This window comes from Lotus japonicus, chromosome 6 (genome assembly GCF_012489685.1).
Source record: "Lotus japonicus ecotype B-129 chromosome 6, LjGifu_v1.2".
Lineage (NCBI taxonomy): Eukaryota > Viridiplantae > Streptophyta > Magnoliopsida > Fabales > Fabaceae > Lotus > Lotus japonicus.
Window position 1 is genome coordinate 10543611 of NC_080046.1, and position 17810 is coordinate 10561420.

At 38.4% G+C, this 17810-nt stretch overlaps 2 protein-coding genes across 2 annotated transcripts; one reads left to right on the forward strand and one right to left on the reverse strand.

Moving 5' to 3' along the window:
- Nucleotides 1-4114: 4114 nt before the first annotated feature.
- On the reverse strand, nt 4115-4483 carry LOC130724881 (secreted RxLR effector protein 78-like). Its single transcript, XM_057576150.1, has one exon. The coding sequence runs from the start codon at nt 4481-4483 to the stop codon at nt 4115-4117; it is 369 nt and encodes a 122-aa protein (XP_057432133.1).
- Nucleotides 4484-6342: 1859 nt separating this feature from the next.
- On the forward strand, nt 6343-6912 carry LOC130724882 (putative F-box/LRR-repeat protein 23). Its single transcript, XM_057576151.1, has one exon. The coding sequence runs from the start codon at nt 6343-6345 to the stop codon at nt 6910-6912; it is 570 nt and encodes a 189-aa protein (XP_057432134.1).
- The last annotated feature ends 10898 nt before the right edge of the window (nt 6913-17810 follow it).

Genomic DNA, 17810 nt, shown 5'->3' on the forward strand with positions numbered 1-17810 from the left:
ACTGCTGCTTTGGTGGCTGCACAAAACCATGCTGAAGAAAATGCTCGTCGTGTTCAGCGTGAGGAGCGTGAACAAGCTGCTGCTCAGACCAAGGGTTTGAACGATTTCAAGCGTCAGGATCCGCCGAAGTTCTCTGGGGGCTTCGATCCGGAAGAAGCTGACTTATGGCTCCAGGAGTTGGAGAAGATCTTCACCTTTCTGCGTACCACTGCTGAGATGAAAGTGGATTATGCGACCTACCTGCTGACTGGTAAAGCTGAGTATTGGTGGCGCGGGGCTAGAGCTATGATGGAAGCCGACCATCAAGCTATCACTTGGGAGTGTTTCCGGGGAGCTTTCCTGGACAAGTACTTTCCTGCTAGTGCTAGAGCCGCTAAGGAAGCACAATTTCTGAGACTCCGTCAAGGAGGCATGACCGTAGCTGAGTATGCTTATAAGTTGGAGTCATTGGCGAAACATTTCCGCTACTTTCGAGGACAGATAGATGAAGGCTATATGTGTGAGCGCTTCATCGATGGGCTGAGTTATGAGCTACAGAGGGCGGTGCAACCGCTAGGACTGAATCGCTACCAAGTGCTGGGGGTGAAGACCAAGGGGATTAAGGCCATTGATAATGCAAGGGGCAAATTCCAAGGTCTGAACAAGCCTTACCAAGGAAGTGGAGGTCCGGCTAGGACTAACCAAGGAAGAGGTGACAAGGGTAGGCATTTCCAGAAGAAGTCGTATGTTCGTCCTCAGGGTGAGGGGACAGCTTCTGGTTCCTTTTATCCTACGGGTGGGAATGCTATTGCACCAAGACCTCTAGCAGTGAGTTTAGAGGATGTGACTTGCTTCAAGTGCAACAAAGCGGGGCATTTTGCAAATCGTTGTCCTGAGAGCACGAGGATCTGTTGGAACTGCAAGAAGCCTGGTCACACTACTGTAGAGTGTAGGGCTCCTAAAGTTGAGGCTGCTGTGAATACTATTGGGGCTAGAAGGCCTACTGCTGGTGGAAGAGTCTACTCGATCAGTGGAATTGAAGCTGGGGAGGACGATGGTCTAATCCGCAGTACCTGCGAGATCCCGGGTAATTCCCTTATCGTACTATTTAATTATGGTGCTACACATTCTGTTATAGACTTAGCTTGTGTGACGTGGTAAAAGCTAGATGTGACAGAATTACCGTTCGACCTGATAGTATCTACTCTTGTTTCATAAGGATGAAACAGTAGAAGGAATAGAAGTTAAGAGACGGATTCTGATGAGAGGTCGTATGAGTTCCAGGAGTAGGGTAGTATCTTTTGCAAGGAGGAGTGTGAGAGAGCGAAAGGATAATAGAGGTCCAAACTTATTAAAGGTGTAGTAGACCTTAAGTCTGAGAATTCTTGTCCTAAGTGGATAAAACCTGGAGACTGTCAGACTTTGGATAGTAAACTAAGGATTTGATTGACATAGGAGTGACAAGGTTAAGGACGGAAAGTTCTAGCCTTGAGTTGCGGACTGGAGGTTGTTATTTGTGAGAGAGTCACCAAGAACCTAAGGGCAAACGAGACCTAGAGGATAGCTTAGAAAGTGTTATGTGAGGGAATGGCACTCCCGAGTTCCTCTGACACCAAGTTTCGAGGACGAAACTTTCTTTTTGGGGGGTAGTATTGTAAGACCCAGGATTTTAGAATTAAATAAATAATTAACTTCCAACTCACGCATAGGATTTTGTGTCAGCGTGAGAGGAACTTGACTTTCGTTTCATGGTTGGAGTAATATTATGGAGAAGAAAGTTCAGAAAATGACTAAGAATAGTATTATAGTCAATATAGTTTATAGCACAAGCAGTATTCGATTATACCTAGGACGAGAGCGTCAGTAAACGACTAATTCGCACTTAAAGACACGATGGAAACTAATTCCAAAAATCTTCAGAGAAATGTTAGAACTTCTCTAAATCCTTCCATGACAAGCGTTTCGATACGAAACCCTGAGATGTACGAGCGTCCGATTCTAATTCTCGGAGGTTTGCCGAAACTAAAACCCTGATAGCTCAAGAAACCTAGAATAGACGGTTGATGAAGACTTTTTCTATTCGGAGCTTCAAACGAAGATTCCACACGCGTACACCCATTTCTTTCGATGCTTCCAATCTTTCTTCAGAAAGAAGTTTTCCCATCCGACATTCACTGCAAAAAGTAGTTTTTCGGGTAAAATAGTTTTACACCGACTTTGGATTGTCTACCTTAATTCCAAGAAACCTTTTTTGAGTTTTGGAATTCTGTCGCCAGAACCTATCTTAGGATTCACGGAGGAATGTGCAGGAAAAATCGGAATCGCGAAATTTTCATTTTTCCGCGTTTTCCATTTCCTATAAATTGTACTTAGCTCAGTTTCTACTCATTTCTCGGTTCATAGATTATTTTATTTTGCTCAAAGTGATTCAAATTTATATTTTATCATTTCATAGAGTTCCCCATAAATTTTTGATATAATATATTACTCTTATATTTTTATCTTAACTCTATGAGTTAAATCCTCCGATATCTAAACAAATATGTACCGATTTACAAAATATCTTCTCAAAATATATTTACAAAATATCTTCTCAAAATATCTATCCATCCTTATCCCTCCATCAATCCATCCTTATCTGATCTTTACAAAATATCTTTCCAATTCATTCACTATATATATGTTGTAGCTTGAGAAATGAAAAAAAACAAAAAAAAGATCCCCAAAACCCACCCAAACCTGCGGCTTCAAGAGGAGAGGAAAGGAGAAGAGTTTTTCGCCGATTCTTGCCTGATCGTCCCAAAGTTCGTTACTACGCGTAGGCCTCAAGGTACTGATGCTATTCCTTACTTCTGATCGTAAATTCTGCCGCTTTTCTCTATGCTTTTTTGTGCTCTAAGTTTTGAGCTTTTTGCAAAAGTATCCAAATAACTTCATCTTTCTATCTAAACTTATTCCCTGCGTGCCCCTGAGCATGTTTAGCGGATTACATTTCGCCGATTCTCGCCGAATTGCCGCCGAGTTTCAATTCTGCTCATAATACCCATTTTTGGCTAAAGTTCCAACCTTTGGGCTTAAAACTCTCGAATGAGCTTAGTGTCATTAAGATTAGTCGTCATAATCGTCGTTGGTATCGACCCCATCTAATTTGTTTTTCGAAATTCTGATTTTGAGTTTCCGAGCTAAAAATATTGACCAAAATACCCCTGCGACAGTTTTCGATTCGATAATTTTTCTGAGAGTTTCCCTGGCCTAGATATCGCCTAAGAATACCTATGAATCGATTTAGATCGAAGAAAAAGTTCAGAAACCCTATTTTTCATAGTGGCCGAAACCTATTGCTTAGGGTACCGTGTCCAAAAATAATTTTTTGGGTCTCTATGACCTGAGCCATTGCGTAGCTCTTTCGATTGTCGAAATTTTGGCGTTGGTTTCGTGTCATTCCGAGTTCTGTAGCTCGAGTTATGCTCGTTTTAGCGAACGAAGTTCTGTTGTCAATTCGTGCCTATAAAGGATCTTTGAAGCTTTAAAAGCTTTCTTTCCGGTTTTGATTAGCGTTATTAGATAGTGTTACTTCTAGTAGGGCTTGTGTTGATGATTGTGTTTCCTTGTTCTAGGTTCACAACTTCCATGCCCAACTTCTACTCACAAAGGTAAGGGTAACTCAGTTTTAGAGTGTCCTTGAGTCTTGCATGTATTTACCGCACTGCATGCGTTTGAGATGAAGTTGTTTAAACTTGATTGGCAATTGATTGAAATGTTAGTATGCTTTCAATGTTGTAGGCTTGCTTATGTTGACTGTTTCTGAGGCTTGTGCCAAATGTTTTCTGGAGGCTTCGGCCGAGTAAACTTATTGAGACGTGTGTCTCTGTTTTCTGAGAGGCTTCGGCCGTTTACTGGTTTCTGTCATTGAACTGAGTTAGTATGTGAGTGAATTGAGTTATGTTCGTTGATAATAGGAATAACATGTGGTTACTCCGAATAAATCATTGGTTTGGGCATTGTGGTTGATTGACTTGGCATATAGGGCTTGGTCTTGAAGTGGCAATGTGGTGGTGATTGTCCCACGTGACTGTCCCGTCTTTTAAGGCGTTATAAAGTGGCGGTGTGGTGGTGATTGTCCCACGTGATCGTCTCATCTTTCGTCTGCAAACTGTAAGTGGTTGAGGCATAGACCATTTCCAATGTGAAAACCAACTGGGGTATCATTGCTTCCCAGTTTATTCAGCATGCACAAAAGTCCATTGATGCAAATGTTGAAGAGTAAAGGGGAAAGAGGGTCCCCTTGGCGAAGCCCTTTCTCAATTTTGAAAAAGTCGGTGGGTGAGCCATTTACTAACACCGCTAGTGATGCCGTCGTTACACATTCCTCCATCCACCTCACCCACTTTGCCCCAAAACCCATTTCCACCAGCAGGTCCAACAAGAAAGACCAATCTATATTATCATATGCTTTCGCGAAGTCTAGTTTCAGAACAATTCCACCCTCTTCATTCTTCCTCATAGCATCTGATCTACCACCTCATTTGCAATGAGTATGCAGTCTTAAATTTGTCTCCCTTTGGTAAATGCAAACTGATTATCGGATATGATAAAAGGCATGACACCTTGAAGCCGAGTTGCCAAGACTTTGGAGATAAGCTTGTAAATACTTCCTATCAGACTTATCGGGCGGTAATCTGAAATTGCAGTCGGGTTATCAGATTTTGGTATCAAAGTAATAAAGGCCGCATTGATGCCTTTTACCAATTTCCCGTGATCATGGAAATCAGAAAAAACCTTCAACAGATCCTCTTTGATTATGGGCCAAAATTCTTTGAAAAAAATAATGTTGGATCCGTTGGGGCCAGGAGCTTTGTTCCCGTTGCAAGATTGAATAGTAGCCCAAATTTCTGCCTCCGTAAAAGGTTCTTCCAGCCCCCTTCCCATATCAGAACTGATCTTAACCAGATTATCGCACCTGAGCTTCCCTATTAGCCTCCTACCGCCTCTGAAAAAAGATTGGAAGTGGTTGAAAACCGCAAGCTTGATATCAATCAGAGCTGAAATAGTTTCCCCATCTAGGTTCAGGTTTAACAACTTGCCTCTGGATTCTCTGACTTTGCTCACCTTGTGAAAATAATGAGAATTACAATCCCCCTCTTTTAACCACCGGACACGTGACTTTTGCAGCCACATACTCTCAAGAGACCTATATTCCTTCCATAATTGATTCAGAATCCCCATTCTATTCTTCCTTAGTTCTTCACAAGCACCTTCCCTCTCCATTTTATCAATGCATTATAGGGTAAAAAAATTGAATTATTATGAAACATGCATGCAATGTAATAAAATTGAACTACACCAAACCAATTAAATTTGTTCGTTTCAAATTTTATTTTACCCTAAATCCGAACTATCCCAACCATGAACACTCCTACATATAGGGAAACCTTAAAAGAGTGGAGTATAATTTACTTGTAACAAAAGTTAAACTAAAACTTATAATTTTGTAATAAAAAGTTTATTTGAAAAGCCTATTATAAGTACTCTTTTAAGTCACCGGATCCTCGAATAAACTTCTTATAAATAAATCAATTCGATCAAAATCACATCACATGAGAAGATACATAGTGTATCCACATTAAAAAAAATCACTATGTCCAGTAAAATTTTAGTTCATGGATGACCCTCTTCATGATTGAGTAGATAATGGAAAGAAGGTGACGACAGGAATTTCCTCTTGTTTATAAAAACCTATCTATCGTCGAACAAATTTGCACAGCGATGGCTGCATCATCTTCTGAAGAAAGACCTGTGAAGGAAGCCAAACGAGAGAACACACAGGAGAAACCAAACTGGTTTGAACTAATTCCTAAGAACTCGCTACTAAGATTCTAAACAAGCTTGGTGCCTTTGAAATTTTCACCACTGCATGCTTTGCGTGTACTTTATGGTGGAAAATATGCAATGACCCTCTTATGTGGCGTACCATTGACTTGACCAACCACCCTCGCGTACCTTTGTTACCATGCTATTGAACGAAGTCACGGTCATTTAGAAGATATTAGTATATTGAGGATATCGCCACTAGTAACGTCCTCAAATGCATTGCTGATAGGTAATTTCATAGTTTTTCTCTTTTTATTTGCTTAATTGCATGTTTCATGATTTCTGATACTGATTTTTAATGTTTTTCTCTTAATTGGTGCTTTTTTTTTAATTTATTTATAAAGAGCATATGAAATTTGAGTTAGGATTCAAAATCAGCATTTGGCTTGGAAGTTTCATAATTTTGTTTAAATATGTTTCTTTGCATCTGTTTTATGTTATATATATATATATATATATATATATATATATAGTGGAAGTTGCCTACGACGGATGCGGCTTTTGAAATGTTGGGAAGTTTCATATAAACAATTGAGAGAGACAATAAAGAAGCTTCCGCTATTGGAGGAGTTTGAAATTTCATACAGAGTCCTATCTGCGGATACGTTGAAACTCATGGGCAAATATTGCCCACATTTGAAAGTGCTGAAATTTAACAAGGTGGAAGACAAAGACTTGGAGTGTGATGATGAAGCGTTTGCTATTGCAAAAACTATGCCTGAGCTACGTCATCTCCAACTCCTGGGAAATAGACTTACTAATAAAGGCTTGCTTGCCATTCTTGATGGATGCCCTAATCTTGAATCTCTTGATCTGCGTGTTTGTTCCAAACTCAATTTGAGCGCAAGTTTGAGAGAAAGGTGTCGTAAGCAGATCAGAAATTTACGTTTTCCAGAAGACTTGAGTGGAGTTTCCAACTACGTTCACGGTGTTGATCCCTATGAATATTACTGTGGATGTGACATTGACATCGCCATTGAAATGACATATCTAAAACGTCTTTGTAACGAGTATTATGCATTTCAAGATTCTAGTTTGACTGAGTATTATGGTCAATTATGACTCAGTATTCTGCATTTCGAGATTCTTCTTAATTCTTAATTCTATTGTTCTTTTCTTTTTATAGTGTCCTAGTAGCAGTTGATAGACTTTGCTAAGATGACTTAAGTATTTTGTTTTTGGTGCCGGATCTCTTTGGTTTCCAATGTTTTTTTTTATTTAATGTTTGGAGGTTCTATTTTTCCCTCTCTCATGCATTGTGCTCAAGGCAGTTATTTATTCCATAAGAAATTTGGATTGCTGTAGTTGGGGAAATCTTAAATTCACACCATCATTGGAGTTTGAGCCATTAGATCAAATTTATGATAACTCAGATTTTGAGTTTACCTGTGTTGTTCGACCCTTACAGAACCTATTAGCTGTCGAGCCTATCAAACGACTAAGATTGTCCCAAGTGGCCTAAATCCGATATGAACTCTTTTATTCTATATATGCTTGATGTTCCTGCTTACTAGTTTAAGTTTAAGTACAATTTGCTCATTCATTACCTAAATTGGATATTTTAGTAGTGAGATAGTGTTGCGTATCCTTGTGTGCAGTTTATTTTCCTTCTTCCCTTAAGTTTCTACATTTTAAAGTGTATGTGTATATGTTGTATTCTACTGGGATTGTTTTCCAATCTAGTTTTTCTTTAACTTTATATGAATTTTTATGAATGACAAATAAACACACATGTGCACTGCACGTGCAAAATCTCTAATATATCTCAAACAACTATTACTAGCTCCAATAATTAATTTTTTAAAATTAATTTCAGACTAAAATAAATTTAAGGATATTTATATTATTAAGTATATTAATATATAATTAAATATAATTGAAATATCAAACTTATATTTTTTTTATACATCAGAAAACAAGACAAAAAGAGAAAAATCTAAGGAATATCTCTCACTTTCAAAAAAAAGTAGAGAATCTCTCACAAGAGAGTTTACTTTTAAAAAAACAAAATACAAATCCAACAAATATGTTGGTGGTTTAAATATTATTTGACTTTAATTATTTATTAAAAAAATAAGTTATATAAATTAATTAAAAAATAATTTAAATCTAAAAATATAGAATAATTTTTTATTCCAAAAAAAAATAGGGCATTTCCAGTTCTTCCGAATATTTAAAATTTAAATTATTAATTGGAAATTTAAATTTATTAATATTTATTTTCTGAACAAATTATATTGATTAATTTATTTTTTGTATGAATTATATATTTTAATTAATAAGTAAACTAGTAAATATTTTCAATTGTTTGAAAACAAAACCTTATTTAGCGAAGAAAAAATTGTAAATCATAAATCTATATAACTATTTTATTTAATTTATAAATTTAAATATACATGTATATAATTTAAAATGAGAAATTTATTTTTATATTTATTTCTTGTTAAATAAACTTTTTTAGAAAAGTTTATTTATTTACACTTTATTTACAATTCAAAATATACTGAATTTCGTTGGAAATAAGTCAATTTATAAAATTTGAACAAGATAATTTCAAAAAATAACTAATAATATCTTTATCTTTAAACTTAATTACATTTTGAAATAGTAAAAAATTCTATAACTCAAATTAAACCTCTTAACTTATTTTCTTTCAAACAAAACCTCTTAACTTACTTCATTACATAATAATCTCATTTTTGCTCTAAAAAAAACTTATTTCATTACATAATAAACTAAATCTATTTAGAAATTTATTTTTTTTCTAAAAAAACTCATTATAATTAAATTATTTTATTGACAAATACATAATTAGATAGTTTAAATCAAACTAATTTGTTTTTTTCTAAATATACGTATAAGAAATATTTAAATCTAATACTACTTGGTTAATTAGATTGAAAAAATTTATTTTCAAAATAAAATAAATATTTTTATCTATTTATATTTTAAATAATATAAATTTATTTAGAATTTAATTAATATACTAATTTGAAAATTAATATGATTCGTAGAATCAATTTGTAAGTAAAAAAATTGAATTTCAGAAACAATTATCTCAAAATAAAATAAGTTGGAAATTAAAAAGAAATATATTTTGGGGTAAGCTTAAAAGTTGTTTATTTTTGAAATTGTAATTTATTTGTGTGGTAACTCTGAATGTAAATTATATAACTTAGTTTTATTCCATTTTTTATCAATTAAATTTCTATAGAAACGAGTTGATTTGGAAATCCTGAAATTTATATAATTTTAAAGTTAAATTTAGTAATAAATTATTTTGAATATTTTGAACAAATTATTTTAAAATTAAATTAATTTAAAAATATTAACTTATTTATATTCTATATAAACTAAATATATTTAGAAATAAGTCCATTTTAAAATTTATGAATTAAAATGGTTAATAAGCTTAATTGTTTTTGTGATCAATTATTTTTACAGTGAAATTAACAATGAATTTTTTTTAATGAATTAGACTCACTTAGAAATTTGGAAATTTAAAAATAATTGACTCAAGTTATAAACAAACTATATTGGTTCATAAAATTGAATTTTAATTTTAATTTGGAATATACATATTAAGTTATTTTTCCAATTAATTATTATTAGGAAATTCTTAATTATTGGCGTATATTTAGAAATATAATTAAATTTAAAATTTCTAGTAACCTTAATTTGAAGATTGTTTCGATATAAATTCTATTCTAAAATTAGTGTTTTTTTTTACATGAGGAAAACTAGTTTATTTCTACTTTGAATAATTAAAATATATTTGGAAATAAGCTATTTTTTAAAATTAGAAATTAAAATAATTTGGAGATTTAGCTTGGAAAGAAACTAATTTTGAAATATAGAAAGCACTAATTGTTTTTTGAAATGAATAGGAAGCACTAATTTAGTAATACTAAAATTAGAATTTGTAAAAAATAAATGTTTAAAAATTCAAAATAAATATTATTTATAAATTTACATTTATTTATTTTTGAAGATAATCTCTCTTCCCCCCTCTCTCATGTACACACCAAAATGGATGACACTACATTTTGAGTTATAAATTGACGTCCAATCCACATGAATTTTCAACACTCACCATAAGAGTTCAAACAAGTCCCCTCTTCACTTGGTGTGTCAGCAATCCTTTGAGATGGAGGACCTCATGACTTATGTTGATGATGATGGGAGTGTTAGGTTGCGACCTGGGTACAAGTTTGATCCCACTGATGAGGTTCTTGTGGATTTCTATCTAAAGAGGAGGGTCTTTGCTCAACCTCTTCCTTTTCACATCATGCCAGATTTGGATGTGTTTCAAACTGAGCCTTGGGGCCTTCCGGGAGGAGGTTGGTGACACATTGTTTTATAAATGAAATATCTCATTTTCACTATTCCATGAGTCGAGAATTATTATCAATGCTCACATTAACCTTCTCTTTTAAAAATTCTCTTTTATCTATTGAAATTCAAGTGAGTTCTAATAAATTGGAAATGGAACCTGATCGGGGAGCGACCAAACTACCCAAGAAGCCGGGGTAGGAAGAAGGTGAGGGGCGCGGCGAAGCTGGGACGGTCGGAGAAGGTCCCGGGAGGGGCTCCTGCAAGGGACTCCAATGCCAAAGTAAGTAGGGGAATGAGAGTGAGTGAGTGAAGAGGTGAAGAAATGAGTTACCTTAACATGGAGGAGGAGCCCTCCTTATATACACGAAGGGAAATTAGGGTTTGAGTCATGCAACGTCATGCATGGCTCATACTTGGTTCATCCCGGGCCGTTTGATCCTCTGTCGCTCCCTGCCGCAAAGCAGTGATCCAATGGTCCAGGGTTCCTTGGGATCTATGCCTCCAACCACTAGTACCGTAGGGTGGTTGGGATAGGTCAACTCCTACATGGTGGGCCCGGTGATTGTCTTGTACTCATAAGGGAAGTCTCCTCCGTCCCAAGCGGGTCGGGAGGAGGTAGCGATCGTTTAGTGGGTGATCGTCCCATTAGGTCCACTCCGGTCGTCCGTTCAAGGGTTTCCTGGAGCGGTGGTCGTCCACGGGCGGTGGTGGCCGTTTCATTAGGTTTCCGCCCTGGGCCTGCTCTGGTCGTCCGTGCCATGGTTTCCCAGAACAGTAGTCCCCCAGCTCTGATCCACTGCCACAGTGGAGCATGAGCTTTAAGGGCGGCGTTTTCGCGGAAGAGTTACTAGGGTTCTCGGAACAGTCATGCATGCCCTGTATGCGGGTGGCTCCCAGTCGTTCGATCCTCTTGTCATTCCTGCGACGCCAGTGAGATCTCACGATCTTGGATTCCCCGTGGTAGGTTCAGTCCCTAGCTTTCTAGGGTGGTTGAGGGAAGTTAACTCCTAGGTCCTGGGTCCCACCGTTGTCCTTTGTGGGAGTGTGGGGTCGGACCTAGGTATTTCCCAAGTTTCCAGAACAGTAGTCCCCCAGCTCTGGCCCAATGATTCAGTGGGGCATGAGCTTAAGGATGACCTTCCCACGTGATCTCCCTGCAGCTTGTGATGTGGGTCTATGGGTGGACGGTTGCGCGGTTTGCGCGCTCCTCCCCTCCCCTTCCTTCTGGTCTAGACCAGGTCATAGAAATAGGGAGCGTAGAGTTAGAAGATGACTTCCTTTAGATTCGATCCCGTTTTAGGGCGGTGCCGTTGTGGAGCTTGAGCTACGAGATTGGGCCGATCGTCCTCGGGGGACGGTCGGTTTTGGAGGCTCCCAGAACAGTCGTAGTCCCCTAGCTCTGGTCCACAAGGGTTGTGGAGCTTGAGCTACAAGAGTTTAGAGGTCAGGAAAGGAGTTAGCGCCTGATACGAGGGTGGTGTGACTTGATTGCAGATTCAGGGCTGAACTCGGTTGGGCTTCAACCTGATCGCTCGTGCGGTATGGAGTGGAAATGGTGGGATCGCTTGGTCGATCAGGGTTGATCGTCCTTAGTCTTGATCGGGTGAGGAGACAGTGTGATCGACCCGGGGGGTGATCGGCTGGAGCGTCTCCCAGAACAGTGTATTCCCCTAGCTCTGGTCCACAAGAATTGTGGAGCTTGAGCTAATAGAGTTGGAGTTTAAAGTCGGAAGTCCATCTTGAATTCTCTCTCGGAGTAACAATCTCCTAGCTCTAGCATTTAGTGATGGATGTCGAGAGGTAAGTTGTTTTCACTCGAAAAACTTAGTGTTCGCTCAGTGCGATGTTCAGATACTCGGAGGGAAGTTGCCAATTGTCTGACAAATTTCTTAGGACTCGGAGGAATCCTTGCACTCGCTTGACGAGTGGTTGGTCCTTCGAGGATATTTTTCTTGATCTTTAGACAAAGCTATGGATGTGGAGCTTAAGTGACAAGATTGGGTCGATCGTCCTTGAGGGACGGTCGGTTTTGGAGGCTCCCGGAACAGTGTATTCCCCTAGCTCTAGTCCATCATGGAGCTCCAGCTACGAGAGTCAAGAGGTCGGGATATGAGGGTGGTGTGACCTAATTGCGGATTTAAGGGCGAGCCCGGATGAGCCCCAGCCCGATCGCTCGTGTGGTATGGAGCGGAAGTTCTTTGACATTTTGTTGTTACGAGATAGTAGAGTTTCTGAATCTTTGGGACCTGACTAAAACGTTTGGTTTTAGTGGGATGATCGGTCTTGACTAAGCGTTTTGACACTTAGGGTTTTTTGAATTTTTGTTATCCGCTCAGAGGAATTTGAGTCTTCGGGGATTCTCCTATCTTTTCTTCGTCTTCGTTGTCTTATCCTTCTTGGTTTCTTTTATCCGCTCGCCAAGGCGTTCGCGCGCTCGGAGGGACTTCTTAGCGACCGTCCTCGGCTAAGCGTTTTGACGCTTTGGAGGTTTCTTGGCTTGAGCTTCTCCAAACCCTCAATTTTTAGGGGTTATGCTCGTCCTCAAGTAAGTGTCTGAACACTTGGAAATTGGTCTTCGTATTCGTTCTCGCCAAGCATTAAGACACTTGAGGGGGATTTGTCTTCATCTCCTCTCCCTCCGAGCGTTGACATACTCTAGAGGATTTTGTCTTCATATCCGCCTCGCCGAGCATTTGCGATGCTTGGGGAGGATTTCTTCTTCATCTCCCCTTCGCCGAGCGTTGCGATGCTCGGGGATGATTTTTTCTTCATATCCCCCTCGCCAAGTGTTGCAATGCTCGGGGATGATTTTTTATTCATATCCCCCTCACCAAGTGTTGCGATGCTCGGGGATGATTTTTTCTTCATCTCCCCCTCGCCGAGCATTTGCGATGCTGGGGAAGGGTTTCTTCTTCATCTCCCCTTCGCCGAGCGTTGCGATGCTCGGGGATGATTTTTTCTTCATCACCCTCTCGTCGAGCAATGCGATGCTCGGGGAGGATTTCTTCTTCATCTACCTCCCGCCGAGCATTGAGGCACTCGGAGGGGACTTTCAATTCTTTGTTGCCTCAACAGGTTTATTAGTCTCGAGAGGTCTCTCCGTGCCTGACCGGGTCTATGCTCAGCAAGACTTTTAATTATTCGGTGTCTCAACCAATTAATTGGTTTTATGAGGCCTTGTCGTGCTCAGCTGGTTCTGTGTAGTCGGGTCTTTTTATCATCTCGTCCCCTCGACCAATTAATTGGTTTTACGAGGTCTTGTCGTGCCCGGTTGGGTCTATGCCCGTCAGGTCTTTTTATCATCTCGTCCCCTCGACCAATTAATTGGTTTTACGAGGTCTTGTCGTGCCCGGTTGGGTCTATGCCCGTCAGGTCTTTTTATCTTCTCGTCGCCTCGACCAATTAATTGGTTTTACGAGGTCTTGTCGTGCCCGGTTGGGTCTATGCCCGTCAGGTCTTTTTATCTTCTCGTCGCCTCGACCAATTAATTGGTTTTACGAGGTCTTGTCGTGCCCGGTTGGGTCTATGCCCGTCAGGTCTTTTTATCTTCTCGTCGCCTCGACCAATTAATTGGTTTTATGAGGTCTGGTCGTGCCCGGTTGGGTCTATGCCCGTCAGGTCTTTTTATCTTCTCGTCTATGATTCTTCATTGAACCTGCTGTCTGCTTAACCAAGTCATGCTAATACATTCGTTCATATAAGACACATGTAGTATGCTAGTGGAAATTCTAAACATTTAAGAAAACATAGCATATGAGAAAATATAGCATACGAAATATTGTTTAGTCATTTTCATGGTCTTGAACTAGCTGCGAAGTGTAACACTCGGTTGGTGGTCCTTGATCATCCAAATTGCCCTTGGGAATGTGGTGGTAATTTTTCATTTTTTGCTTGATGAGATTCATGGTCCTCGTAGAATTTTTACATGTAGTGTCTCTGAAGCCAATATATGCAGCACACTGCACATGTAGGCAAATTCACCTCTCATGGTGTTAGACCATACTAGTTATTATCACTAGTTTTTGATGTTCCACGTACGTGTAGGAGCATTTAGCAATATTCACATAAGACAAAAAGGTAGAATAGCCAGTAGTGTTAATTAATATGGCTACCTTGGTTTCACATTGTAAAAGTTTTGCAATATGATATACGTGGATCAGATTTTAGCTAAGAGAACTAGTTTTTCAAACTGTTCCTTTTTTCTCATGTAGATGCAAACAATATTAATATAAAAGACAGAAGAATATTAATATACTTGGTCACATGCTTCTTATGTTCTCAATACTGTGTGGATTGGATAACTCGTCCACATTTCATATAAGGTAAAAGATGGGAAAGAGATATGTTCATATGCTTTCAAATCATCTCTACATAAGCCTAACTGCTTAGTTATATCATAATTATTCAAACTTGCAATCCGTGCAAGTGTTCGACAGCCTTCATATAAGGCAAAAATATGCAAGAATGTAATATTCATATGGGCTAACGCGGTAAAAAGGGGCATCTAAATCTATATGTTCTGAGCAGGGCCGGCCCTGGGCCTGTGCAAGCAGGCCCACAGCCCAGGGCCTCCAAAAAAGAAGGGCCCCAAAAAAAATTCGAATACTTTTTACAGCGCTTTTACTTAAAAAAGCGCTGTAAATAGTCAATCTTTTACAGCACTTCGTAACTGGTATACTATTTAACAGCGGCGAGATGTCCGAAGCGCTGTAAAAGGCCTTTTTTTGGCTTAGTTTTCCTATTAAACTTTCTCCAAAAAAAAATTTAGGGGTCCATTTTTATTATTAACCCAGGGCCTCCAAAATGTCGGGACCGGCCCTGGTTCTGAGTTGTGTATGTTGTCATAGCACATAGTTACTGATGACCCGAGGTTTATTCTATGTTTATCGAGTCCTTCTTGTTTCTTCCTTTTCCTTTTTGAGTCCTTTATTGAGTTTCAAGTCAAGTTGAGTCACTTTTTATTTCATAATTGCATCTGCATTAGTTTAGGTGTTTTTAATCAATTTATTTAGTCTTTTTATTAGTTTAGTTAGAGAGTAATTCCTATGGTGAGTTTTGAGCTGAAGTCCTTTGAATTCATGAGTGTTGATTGCACATTGGGGGTTTTATTTGCTGAATTGAATGAAAGGATGGTGAATTATCATGATTAATGACATGTTCCAATGAGTTACATTGTTGTTTTGATGGTTTCTTGAGATTCTTTTCAGGTTTGATAGGTTTTTGATGGCTAATGATGATGGTTGAAAGCTAAGTTAAGAGCCATGATGATAGGAGAAGTGAGAGTTACAAAATTGAAGAAAAATCAGATGAGCCACGCATGTGCGCCTCGTATCCCACGGACATGCGTGGAGCTACTGTTGGAAAACCTGATGCCCATGCATGTGCGCCGTCTGATCCACGCACATGCGTGGTGGCAAAATCTGATGCTATGAATTGTGCGATTTTGAGCGTTTTGCCCACGCATGTGCGTGGAGGAGGCCACGCACATGCGTGGGTTACCGCTGGAAACTCTATAAATATGGATTTTGTTATTTCTTTTAGGGATCTTTGTATTTTCTGAGCAAAACTTAGAGTTCTAGTTTCTTGGAGCTTGTGGGAGGCTTCTTGGCACTCTTGATTCAGGTTTTTGCTCTCTTAATTTGCATTATGAATTCCATAGCCATGCTTGGCTAGTTTCCTTTGTACTTTGGGTGAAGTGAACCTTAGTTTTGATTATGTTTTGAACTTCTGAGTTTCTTATATGAATAAAGTTTCCTTTCTATGTATCTCTTCTCTGTTTCAATATTCTCTTGAATGCATGCAAATGTTTGGCTTTCTCCTTGCACAACGGTAGTTGGTAAGGATTAAGGGACCATGAGATTAGATTGATTTGTTTACTACCACTTAGGTATAAGGGTGGGAACTCTTTGTGTTGGCCTGAACTTATAAACTTCATTCTTCAATTGAATTGACTAAGCACTAAGGAATTAGGTTTGGCAAATGAAATTGAATGTTTTACTTGATTAAGGAATTAACAAGTAGAGGTAGAGGCTATAACATCATGGATAAAGATTCTGAACTTCATATAAGAATTTGATTTGAGAACCATAATTGGACTAAGTGGAGCTTTGCCCAGGGTACTTCTTTATCTGAATTATAATTCTTGCTCTTCATCACAAGTGTGTTAAACACAACAAATCCTCAAACTTATATTGCTTTCTTTTTCACATTCGGAACACAAAACTCTTAGAAGCAATTGATGAACAACTATCCCTGTGGTTCGACAATCTTTTGTATTACTTCGATCAATCCGTACACTTGCGGAATTGCTATCAAGTTTTTGGCGCCGTTGCCGGGGATAGTTTGTTTTGTTGATTGATTCTTGAGTTTTATTGTTTGGAAATTTCATTACCATTGCTTCATTGAATCGGTGCTACTAACCTGTGTGTGAAAGTGATTTTTACAAGGTTCAATGGATGCTTTTGATTTGAGTGGGTTTCATGGATATGACCAACGTCAATACTATGACCAAGGATGGGAAGAACAACCCAATATCTTTTGGGAAGGTGATGAAAACTTCTATCCATGGGATCTACCAAGTCATCAATATTATGCAGAGTTTGAACATCAAGCATTTGATCAAGAACAACCCCATCAATACCACGAGAGCGGAAAAAAGAGCTTGGAAGAGATTGTGGCTGATTTGGTAATTATCAATCAGATTTTCATGGACGAAACCAGGAGTTTCATGAATGAAACCAAGATCAGCTTGAGGAATCAAGAAGCTTCCATCAAGAATTTGGAGACTCAGTTGGGTCATTTAGCCAAAACCATAGCTGAAGGGGTCCCAGAATGTTTCTGCCCTCAAGCTTTGGAGGAGGGAGAACAATCACTTACTATCCATGAAAGTGACATTGTGGAGAAAGGTGAGGAGCCACAAAGTGAAGAATCCCCAAAAGGAGACTTCACCAATGTTCTTGAGACAGAAAGTGATGATACAATGGGTGATCAAATGGAAAATGTGATTGAATGTGGTGATATTCAAGATGTATCCACAGAGGATTTTGTCTTTGGAGACAAAATACAGAAAGATGAGGAGGAAACTCCAAGTCTTAGCATCAATCTCAAGGACCTGTGGATCAATGGAAAGCTTGGCAAGGAACAAGCAAGAGGGTGGAATTTTCTCAACACAAAATGGAAACAAATCCGTGAGAATTTTCTTAAATCCTCTATTCTTAATTTGATTTATGTTGCCATGATATCTGGAAATTCAGGTAATATGATGATGCAGTTGTGTCAAAATTTGCATGATCTAAAGGATCTAATGCAATTTGCTATAAACCCTGGGTAAAACTTTAAGTCCGGGTAGTCTATCAAAGACTTAAAAATTGAGCTTCTTGAGAGACAACCCAAGTCCAGGTTTTCTTTTCTTTAATTTGAGTTTGCTTTAATTTTGTGTTCCTCTATAAAAAAAACATTTTCTTTTTAGGAAGTTAGTGCATCAAGTCTTTTGCATGTTTTGCTTTTTAAGTTTGAGTCAGTATGAATATCCTTGGGTTTCTTGCTGCTATGCTGAACTTGCTTAAGTGGTTTCACCCTTGACGTAGCTGCTTTTTATTGAAAGTTGATGATACTTCCATGTTTTT

Bases quoted from the DNA above. Each gene is read 5' to 3' on its own strand.
- LOC130724881 (XM_057576150.1), bottom strand. From the start codon at position 4,483: ATGAGGAAGAATGAAGAGGGTGGAATTGTTCTGAAACTAGACTTCGCG.
- LOC130724882 (XM_057576151.1), top strand. From the start codon at position 6,343: ATGCGGCTTTTGAAATGTTGGGAAGTTTCATATAAACAATTGAGAGAG.